This window comes from Plasmodium knowlesi, assembly GCF_000006355.2.
Source record: "Plasmodium knowlesi strain H genome assembly, chromosome: 5".
Lineage (NCBI taxonomy): Eukaryota > Apicomplexa > Aconoidasida > Haemosporida > Plasmodiidae > Plasmodium > Plasmodium knowlesi.
Window position 1 is genome coordinate 673,859 of NC_011906.2, and position 9,833 is coordinate 683,691.

Genomic DNA, 9,833 nt, shown 5'->3' on the forward strand with positions numbered 1-9,833 from the left:
TTTTTTTTTTTTTTTTTTTTTTTTTGTTGTTGTGTGAGCCTTTTTAAGTGTTCATTTTGTGTGGTTTCCCATATTTGCGGCAACCGTTGTGTGGCCCTCCTGTGCGAAAGAACTGCGCACATATGGGAAGTTTGCCGTTTTTCCGGCCTCCGGTGTTTCCAGCCCAGCCATCACGTTGTGCCAAGCATGAACTGCAAGGAAGGAGGCACCTTTGAATGTAGCTATTTTTCTCCCATCCCCAGTGAAAAATATGTATTATGTGAAAAAGTATGAACATAAGCTGCTGAGCGAAACGTTGCGATTTTTAGGGTTTACAGTAAAGTGGGGAATTCACGAAAATGGCTACTGGATGACAAATCTTAACTATTCCTTTGATTATATGTTGTCCAATTTAGTGATAAAATATTTAAAGGAGAAGAGTAAGTAGATCGACAAATTTGGTGGGAATATTTTCGCCACTGCTCCTTTATAGTATACCCCCCCACGTGCGGGTGTCTTCACATGTGCACACCTTAACGGGAAGGGCTCTCCCTAACATTTGCATTATTGTTATCCCCCTTTGCAGAAGTTAAATCGGTTATAGATGTAGGCTGTGGGTACGGGCACTACGTGAACGAATTAAACTTTCACAAAATAAGGACAGTGGGAGTTGACGGGAATTCTAAGCTAGTGAATCTTCTCAAGAATGGTATGTTTTTTTGTTCAGCGTGAGTGTTCTGATTGAGTGTTCCGCGTGAGCTTTCAGCGCTGTGGAGCATACACACACTGTGGTGTGTTTCTTTTTTTTTCCCCCCTGTTAGAGGATATCTTCCCACTGGACGCAACGAATGAATACTTCGTAGCGGAGATACTGAACAAAGTGAACGACTCGAATAGGAAGGAGCATGCGAAGGAGGACAAATGTTTGGATGTGAAAAAAGTAATAAAAAAGGCTGGAGAAATTGGCAGGAGCGTTCTCCACTTCGACTACGTATTATGCTTAAACGTGGGGGAGTACATTCCCAAGGTAAGTATGGAGAGAGGCGCGATGAAGGTATATACGCAAAGACACATGCGTCCACATCACATGTGTCTGATTAGCGGAACAAGCCATTTTTGCGCCATTGAGCGATGACTGCGCAAGAACAACATAACCGACTCGTTTCCACCTGCAGAAAAAAGAAGAAGTTTTCCTCAAAAACTTGGACAGACTAAACAGCAAGGGAATTATTTTATCGTGGGATATTCCGGACACCTTCAACACAGGGACGATAAATGAAAAGAGTGAAGAGGAAATTCTGGACCTCTTTCTGAACGCTTATAATTACACATATGATGAAAAGAGCAGTGCATTTTTTCGGAAAAACTGCAGCAATGATGCTCTAAAAAATTGCATTTACATTTTTGAGAAACGCAGAGGGTAACTCTCCCTTTTCATTACTTGCGCCTGTTGTGTCTATTTAAATATGTCACGAGGCGCATACCATTTGTTATCCATTATCTTTAATCTGCTATTTTGTTTTGTTATTTTTTCCCACTCGTTATGCTATTTTGCTTAATTCATTTTTACTTTCATCTCACACCTTCACGGAACTAGCTCACCATAGCGTATAAATGGGAGCTCAGCGTGTGCTTGGACATGTTGGGTGAACCATTGCTGAATCTTTAGTAAACCCTAAGTTATACTTCTGCCACACTTTATGCATAACGGGTGTATCACCGGTCTGGCCTCTTCCCCATGCTGACTGGCGAACCACATCAGCTGCAACTGTATAAAATTTTAACACACTTGTGAAAGGAAAAAAGGGAAATAGCTGGTACCTGACCTGTGCAGGTAAACAGCCAAAAATGCTCAGAAACTTTTACACCCATATGGGAAAAAAAAAAAAAAAAAAAAAAAAAAAAAAAAAAATACACATCAAACCAAAAACAAATATACAAAGCAAATAGATAATACATATCACAAAGGAATGGTTGCGACAAACGAATGAGTGAACAACGCACACTAATCTATTTACCCCTCATCGAAGGAGGGGGACGATTAGAACAGGAAGGCGTAAGAGGGGAGAAACAACGTAACACTGAACTACGCAAAAAAAAAAAAAAAAAAAAAAAAAAAAAAGAAAATGAATAAGAAACAAATTAAAGATATAAGCGTAGTTAATCACGGTCGGAAAAACGATAAGAAGGATATCATCGGTACATAGTTTATTTTTTTGAGTGAACAGGGAATCAAAATGTAGCACATATGAACTGCTCACAAGAGCTAGTATAAAAGGCGGTAAGGTTAAGAATACTAAGGATTTAAAAAAAAAAAAAAAGAATCGTCATAGAAAAGTAATTACTCCACATAAGTGGAAGGAAAAAAGCAAAAAAAGCAACATCTGTGGGAATGCTTCAAAAAAAAAAAAAAAAAAACACATAGCAGTCAGACACACCATTAATTAACAAATTAGGGGGGAAGAAAGGTACACCGGGAATGAAAAAAAGTGAAAAAAAACAAAAATGTGTTAGTTGGAAAATTAGCCCCAAATGTAGGAAGAATAATGAAGAATGGGGAATCGAAGTCCAAATGAGTAGCATAAATGACTCAAAGAAAAAAAACGCTTCAGGTGGAAGGCAGAGTAGCGCTAAGAAGGGGAATGACACCAGAAGCGGCAGTAAAAAATCGTCTCGGTGGGCGAGGTCAGCCGAAGCGAAGGATAAGAAGAGTATCACCGTGAGCGTTCAAGTAGCGGAAGGCGCAGCAATTGCTGCGGGGAAAAGAGCGAAAATGGTAACAAGGGCGAAGGCCAAAAAGGACGCAAACGGAAATGCAAAAGATGCTGTAGGAAACGCTAAACTCGTGAGGATAATCGCAAAAGGAGCCACTAAAAAGGCAAAATTGAAGAGTAAAGGCACGGGGATAAATGCTAAGGATTCAAAGAAACATGCGAAAAGCGCAAAGATAAAGGCAAAAGACAAGGGAATACCAGAATCTAGCACCATCCATAAGGCAAAACAAAAGTCACCGTGTTACCCGCATGTAAAAAATGCCTCTATGAAAATATCTCTCCAAAAAAAGAACGACTCAAGGGAAGTAGCAAGTGCAGAATCTACTTCCGTCGTAGGAACCCGGCATTCTGCACGTAGACACATTAACCATAACAAAACGGAGCAAACTAAATTAAAAAGAGGTAAAACAAAAGTTTTGAAGATAGCGGAAAAACGCATCAACAAGGCGAGACGTGAAAAAAATTGCAAAGTGAAAAATGAGCAGCATCAGTTAAACAAGAAAAAAAGCAACACAATAAAAAAAAAAAAAAAATTAAACTCCACAGATATTAACGAAATCCAAGTGAAGAATAATATATATATTTGTAAATTTAAAAACAAGCTAAATAAAATTCGCAAATACTTTTTCCCTATATTTATGTACGGCGAAGCTTCCATAGCACGAAACAAGGCAGTGCTCCTGATGATTCACATGCACACATGCCTATACTGCCAAAACGGGGTTCTATGTAACTTCGTTGAAAATTACACATTGTAGTTGAAGTGGAGAAGGGGTAGAGGCGAAGTGTCGATAGCGTTGTTGCCATAACGATGTGGTTGATTTTTTTCTCCGTTCCGATGCCACTTCATCTGTACATCTCCACATTCCGTTAAAAAGCATTTAAAAAAAAAAAAAAAAAAAAAATCACCTATGATGGGGTGACATAAGATATGCACATTTTGTACCACCCTACATGGTTACGCAAATGTGCATAAAAATAAAATCATTCACCTCCTTTTCTTCTTCCCACTTTTGCAATTTTTATGCGTCACTGTACTTGCACACACAAATGTTGCCCCCATTATGTAAGTCACGAAGTGGCGAAGTTATTTCAATCATCCCCTCGTTTACTCTTATTTGTCTTTATATAAGGATTTTTATGTGTGTATGATGTTTTGGTATGCGCACACATTTTTCGTTCTACATTTGTGTTGTGTGCGTTTACAGGAAGGGAAATCACCTGACCTGTTCATATATATATATATATATATATATTTTTTTTTTTTTTTTTTTTTTTTTTTTTCACCAGTTGGTTAGCCATTTCATTGGCTAGCTCATTCCTTTTCTTTCTTTAACTTAGCTGTTCATGTGAACATTATATGGGTAGCGATTTGGAGGTTCCGTTCACTGATATGTGATGAGCCTGTCTCGGTTTTTAATTTCACATTTTTGGAGAGAATTTGTCCATTAGGAGAATTGGGCGGAGGACATTGGACTTGTTCATGTCGCATATTTCACCGTTGCACAATATTTCGTCAATTATAAAATGCGTTTTGTCAATGTTAAACATGATGTCTAATTCGCATACATTTTCGTAATACTTATCTAAGATTTCTATAATGTTGTGGATCATTTCGAGTATGGCGAATTCGTTTACATCCTGGTTTGTCACGCCGACAATTAGGTAGAGGCTGGCATATCTGGTGGGTATGAAAAAGAGAAGGGGATGGAGAGGTATGTGGAATGTGTGTAGGGGAGTGTATCGCTATTTTGAAAAAAGCATATTGGAAAAGTTAAGGAAGAGGCGCGGTTCACCACTCTTGTGTGCACTTTTTCTTCTTCCTTGCACGTGTTGAAAGAATCACGCTGGTACACAGTGCCAGTGCGGTGCATTATGTAGAGCAACCAACCTTCTATAAATAATTTTGTATTCCCTGTACTGTAGAAAGGAGCATTGATAGTCGACTCGCGACAGGCATTTCCGTATGAGTTCTCCCTCGAGGATTGTTTTCTCTTCGATGCTCAGGTTGTTGTAGTACTGACTTAGCCTCGTTTGGCCCTGCTTGTTAACCATAAGAAGGAACTCAATCATGTTTGTGTGAATGGTGGGCGAGGCGTTCCTATGTTGAGTGATTGGTAGGCGGCGTGGTTAAGCGGGAGGAGTCCATATGCGTTCGCTGCTATTCGTAACCCCTATGGGATATGCTCCTGTGCGATATTCTTTTGGATCGATCTGTTCTCATACATAAGTTGTGCAGTTAAAGGAAGAAGTTAATACCTCCCGGGGATTAAAATAAGGTGACACAAGGAAATTAAAATGATAACTTTAATTTAAATAAGGAATGTGATGCAAAGTAGGTTTGATGAAATGGGAATAACATAAAAGATTTTGCGTTTTTAGCATTTTTTTTTTTTTTTTTTTTAATTAAAAATATTGCTACTTGTTCTTCCCTGCATTATTTATTTATTTTATTTTATTTTATTTTTTTTTTTTTTCTTTTTGTCGAAATGTAGTATTGTATATACTTGGCAATCGTTCGCCGTGATGTTAGGCGGTCGTTTGTTTTTCATTTCCCCGTTAGTTTCTTCTTTACACGCTCTTTTTGCTTCCACCACTGCTGTTGCGTTCTTTGCATGGTGTGAATTCACGCGATCGTGTGTACATTAAAATTTAAGAGTAGTGAGGAAGGAACGCACCCAAGAGGAACACCCAGAAGAGAGACTACCTGTCGTGCGCCTTAGTATCCTTCGAATGATGGGGAATAAACAGGGGAAGCGGAAAAAATACGAGTTATGTGAATTTCAATTTGAAAAAGGTACGGGGAGCGGGGGATAGATCAAAAGGAAAGAAAAGGCATGCACATGCGTATCTTCACATGCGTATCTTCACATGCGTATCATCACATGCGTATCTTCACGTGCGTATCATCACATGCGTATCTTCACGTGCGTATCTTCACGTACGTATCTTCACATGCGTATCATTACGTACGTATCATTACGTGTGTGCAGGCAGTTACCATAGCGCTTGTGCCCATGCCGATGGTGTCCACTGCGCAAGATTCCACAGTGTGAATCGATTTTTCCATCCCCCCTGCAGAGTTCCAAGTGAAGTTTCCTTGGAATGAAATCGTCCAGTGGGGAAGCCGAGATGTGAACGTAGACATGAACCTCGGGGCGATCCAAAAAACAATAGAAGAAATAAAAGATATTACAACAGATGAAGAGACATATTTTAATATGACGGAAGTGGAGTGCATTGATTCGTTCCACTTGGACGATGACATGGTCATGTGGGCCACATCACTTTTAAAGGAAAATAGGAATTTACAGAAAATACGATACAACCTTGTTCCTAGGATCATTAGCGAGAACGAGTTTTGGATGAGGTACTTCTCAGCCATAAAGCTCATCGTTACAAAAAATGCGTTTGACGGGGAGCACGGTGGCACTGCTGGTACATGATGGGTGAAGTTTCGACACGCGGTAAAATGGGGAACTCATCCCTCTGCGATAGCAAAAGGAATGACACGTAGGAAGATAACTACGTGCGGGTTAGCTCCAGTATATATGTAGAGGGGATAACATCGTTGGAGCACGCTGTAGAAACACAACATGTGGTGGAAGGCATGGAAATTCCACTTCCCTGATGCAATACTATCAAAGTAGGGGGAATAATTTTAGAGAACTAGTATGATGTCGTCGGGGATATTCGATCTGCTCTCAAAATGAGCATCACTTCTGGTTAGTGTGTAATATAGAATGTGTGTATCTACCTATGTCGTGGAAAAAGGCTCTTAAGTGTTACCCTCCCTGTGAAGGGTCTTTGTGTAAAGAAATGAACCATGTGAAATTTGGACCCCTTCGTGTGTGTGACATGGTGCTAGCGAAATGAGCGAAATGAGCGAAATGAGCGAAATGAGCGAAAAGACTGTTCGAGTCTGTGCAGGGGGGTCGTGCTGAACGGGTGACGAGGTGGGTGAACTTTCTTCCCGTTACCTCTGGAGGGCAGGAAGCATAGAAAGGGTTTTTTTTTTTTTTTTTTTAGTGTCAAAAAGGTTTAATAGGTTCGGTTAATAGTGTTTATGATTAGGAATATTTAAAGCGTTTATCGACATGATTTGGTTGGATATACATGTTTATATGCATGTGTGATCATTTTTTCGTTTTTCTTTTTTGTCTTTTGGCTTTTCCTTTTTTTTTTTTTTTTTTTTTTTTTGTTGTGTGATTTCGCTAAAAATTAAAGACTAAAAAATTATAAAGTGTTGTTTTAAAGCAAGGGGAAAATAAGAAACACAGCGCGAATTTTTTTTTTTTTTTTGCGGGCAGCACATGTCATAAGTTCGACGCTCCAGGGTGTAGGCTGTTGTGTAGCCATTGTAGGCTGGAACTATTTCTTAGTCTCTAGTGAGTGAATTGTCTTTAACAGATCCTCCATTTGGTTTTCTGCATTTTGGAGGAGATTCTTTTTGGAGGATAGTTCATGGACCACATCGTTTAGCTCCTGCAGTTCGGTCTTTTTTTCTTCTAATTCATCTTGCGTTGTATTGTTATCGTTGTTTCTTTTTTTTTTTTTTTTTTTACTTTTATTCTTCGCCGACTTTTTGTACTTGTTGTTGTTTTCGTTATCGTTGTCCATATCTGTGCGCGCAATTTTTCTTTTTGGTTGATGCTCTTCGTCCTCGTCCAGATCGTCAGGATTGTCACTTTCTTCTGATCGTTTTCTTTTTTTATTTCTCGAAATGGGTTCATCTTCTCCTAGGTCATCCGCTTCCCCACCTCGTCCTTTTTTCTTTTGCTCGTTTTTTCGCGCTCCTTTTAGTGAGCTCTTTTTTTCGCTTTTGCTTAGCTCTTTTTTGCGCTTCCCTTTTTTCTTTCCCTTCTTTCCCCTTTTGTTCTTCTTTTTCAAGGCGTATTCGTCGCCATCCTGTTCGCCATCTTGTTCTCCATCTTGTTCTCCATCCTGCTCGCCTTCATAATCGTCGTCGCCGTCTCTCTTTGCCTTTTTCTTGGAACGTTTTTCCGTGATTATATATTCATCCTCCTCCGCCTGGTCATCCATTTCTTGGCGTTTTTTCATTTTTTTCCGATTTTTCTCCTTCTTTCGGTTCCGTTTGCTCTTCTTCTTTCGTCTTTTTTTCTTGTTTTTCCCTTTGCTCTTTTTTTTGTTTTTTCTTCTTTTCTGTTTTTTTTCTTTTCTCTTGTTTTTTCTTTTTTTCTTCTTTTTCTTTTTTTTTTTCTTCTTCTTCTTTTTGGATTTCTTCACTTTACCATTTTTTTTATTTTTCTTCGTTCTTGTCAATGACAGGAGTGAGCGTGCATTCCCTTGAAGGACACTTCCTTCCACCTGCTTCTGTGCATCCCCCCCCGCGATGAGGGATAAATGTCTTGGTGTGTAATAACTCTGTATTGTCTCTCCCGCTTGGAACTTTCCCGCTTGAAATTTTCCCCCTTGGAACTTTCCCCCTTGAAAATTTTCTGAATCTTCTAAAAATGTTAGTTGCAGTGTGGATCCCTTGTGGAATGGGCTCCCGGCCAGGGATGCCTCATTTGACGAACATATCCAGGTGGTGCAACTCCCCCTCTTAGCTTTTTCCTCCTTTCCACTTCCATCCCTTAGGAATAAATGCCCATTCTTGTGAAAATCATGTTCTACTTTGTAATGACGACTCTTTATTTCCTCACCGCGGTTTGAAGTGACGATTCTGTTAATTACACTGAGTAGATTTAGAAGGACGAACAGATTGAACAGGTTCAGTATGGTACGGGGGGAAAAGTGAGAAACAAGATTAAGGATGCTACTGTGGCTAGCCAATTTTATGGTGGTAAGCTGTTGAGCAACGCTAATGACAGAAAATTGACTACTCTGGCCAAGGGCACAAAGCACAATAAGGAAAAACACAACAAGGTGTCTTCTCCTTATCAAACTGCATAGACAATTGCATCTTCGCCGTACACGAACCATTTTTAATGATTAAAAAAAATTATTTTATTTTAATATTTTTGATTCCTTTAAAATGGTATAAATGTACGAATATAAATTTATAAATGTGTGTTATTCTTTTTGTTTTTTTTTTTTCTCATTTTCCATTTTCCTCTGTTCCATTTTGTTTGTTTTTCTATCTACGGAGGAGGAAGTTTGTAGTATGGAAAAATTCTGGCATGTCTGTCTACCGGGAATGACATGTACGATTTATTCAGGGGCGCAAATTAAGCTGAAAATTTTGGTGAAATTTAAAAAAGAAAAAAAAGGAAAATACACCAGTGAGGTGATGCGCACTGTGGCAGCGTTGACGCAAGTCATTAATGTTTCGTTTGTGCGTTTATGTGTATATTTATTTTGCGCTTTTTTTTTTTTTTTTTTTTTTTTTTTTCTGTCCATTCGACCATCTGGTTAGATATTTACAACGCAATTTTTTACCCCAACGGCAGCGTTCGTATCGGCCCCATATTTTTATCACTATCACCATTTGCAAGTTTAACGGGACTTTGATTCTTTTTATTTCCAAATGGGTAGTCATTTGGGGGAGGGAGAGGGGCGCTTTTCGGCACGCATCGTTATGCAATCAGCACAGACAAAAATTTCCTTCTTCTTCCCCCCCAGAACAAATCGCAATCGTTCTGCACCGTTGAATGGGGTACGCGAGAGAGCAACCATACGCAAAGGAATACGAACATGGGTATGCTCATTCGCGTATTTATTTACATTTTCTGAGAATGCAAAATGGAAAAATATACGTACGAATATGTGCGTCCATGTATATGTATAATTGTGAAATTAATAAAGGAAAAAGCACAACAGGAAAGAGACGAATTTGCGGAAAATAAGAATTACGCGCGCTATTCATTATGTTTGTATATTATGCATTGAAAAAATGGATACCAAATGTTTTACTGTTTCGCTGATATTATAGCAGTTGAAACACTTCAAAAAAGGAAAGCTATCAAAGCAGAGACATGTTTTATATGGTTGAGGAGAGATGGAATTTACTAATGTGTTGTAGCGAGAAGGATATTTTTAAGGGAAGACACGACGCGACACATGAATTAACACTGTGCCTCAAAAGGTCGACGTGAATGCTAGTTTTTCCCTCGTGTG

At 39.0% G+C, this 9,833-nt stretch overlaps 5 protein-coding genes across 5 annotated transcripts; 3 read left to right on the forward strand and 2 right to left on the reverse strand.

Moving 5' to 3' along the window:
* Positions 1 to 250: 250 nt before the first annotated feature.
* On the forward strand, positions 251 to 1,403 carry PKNH_0514800 (methyltransferase, putative; the record flags this gene model as incomplete). The annotated part of the gene is made up of 4 exons (XM_002258243.1): positions 251 to 419; positions 566 to 688; positions 801 to 1,006; positions 1,155 to 1,403. 4 exons carry the CDS (start codon positions 251 to 253, stop codon positions 1,401 to 1,403), a joined length of 747 nt encoding a protein of 248 aa, XP_002258279.1.
* Positions 1,404 to 2,458: 1,055 nt separating this feature from the next.
* PKNH_0514900 (conserved Plasmodium protein, unknown function) lies at positions 2,459 to 3,511 on the forward strand (the record flags this gene model as incomplete). The annotated part of the gene is made up of 1 exon (XM_002258244.1): positions 2,459 to 3,511. The coding sequence occupies one exon, from the start codon at positions 2,459 to 2,461 to the stop codon at positions 3,509 to 3,511; it is 1,053 nt and encodes a 350-aa protein (XP_002258280.1).
* A 664-nt stretch (positions 3,512 to 4,175) lies between these two features.
* On the reverse strand, positions 4,176 to 4,826 carry PKNH_0515000 (AP-4 complex subunit sigma, putative; the record flags this gene model as incomplete). Its single annotated transcript, XM_002258245.1, has 2 exons — positions 4,176 to 4,434; positions 4,645 to 4,826. 2 exons carry the CDS (start codon positions 4,824 to 4,826, stop codon positions 4,176 to 4,178), a joined length of 441 nt encoding a protein of 146 aa, XP_002258281.1.
* Positions 4,827 to 5,489: 663 nt separating this feature from the next.
* On the forward strand, positions 5,490 to 6,199 carry PKNH_0515100 (BSD-domain protein, putative; the record flags this gene model as incomplete). The annotated part of the gene is made up of 2 exons (XM_002258246.1): positions 5,490 to 5,550; positions 5,835 to 6,199. The coding sequence occupies 2 exons, from the start codon at positions 5,490 to 5,492 to the stop codon at positions 6,197 to 6,199; spliced, it is 426 nt and encodes a 141-aa protein (XP_002258282.1).
* A 925-nt stretch (positions 6,200 to 7,124) lies between these two features.
* PKNH_0515200 (conserved Plasmodium protein, unknown function) lies at positions 7,125 to 8,699 on the reverse strand (the record flags this gene model as incomplete). Its single annotated transcript, XM_002258247.1, has 1 exon — positions 7,125 to 8,699. One exon carries the CDS (start codon positions 8,697 to 8,699, stop codon positions 7,125 to 7,127), a length of 1,575 nt encoding a protein of 524 aa, XP_002258283.1.
* Between the last annotated feature and the right edge of the window lie 1,134 nt (positions 8,700 to 9,833).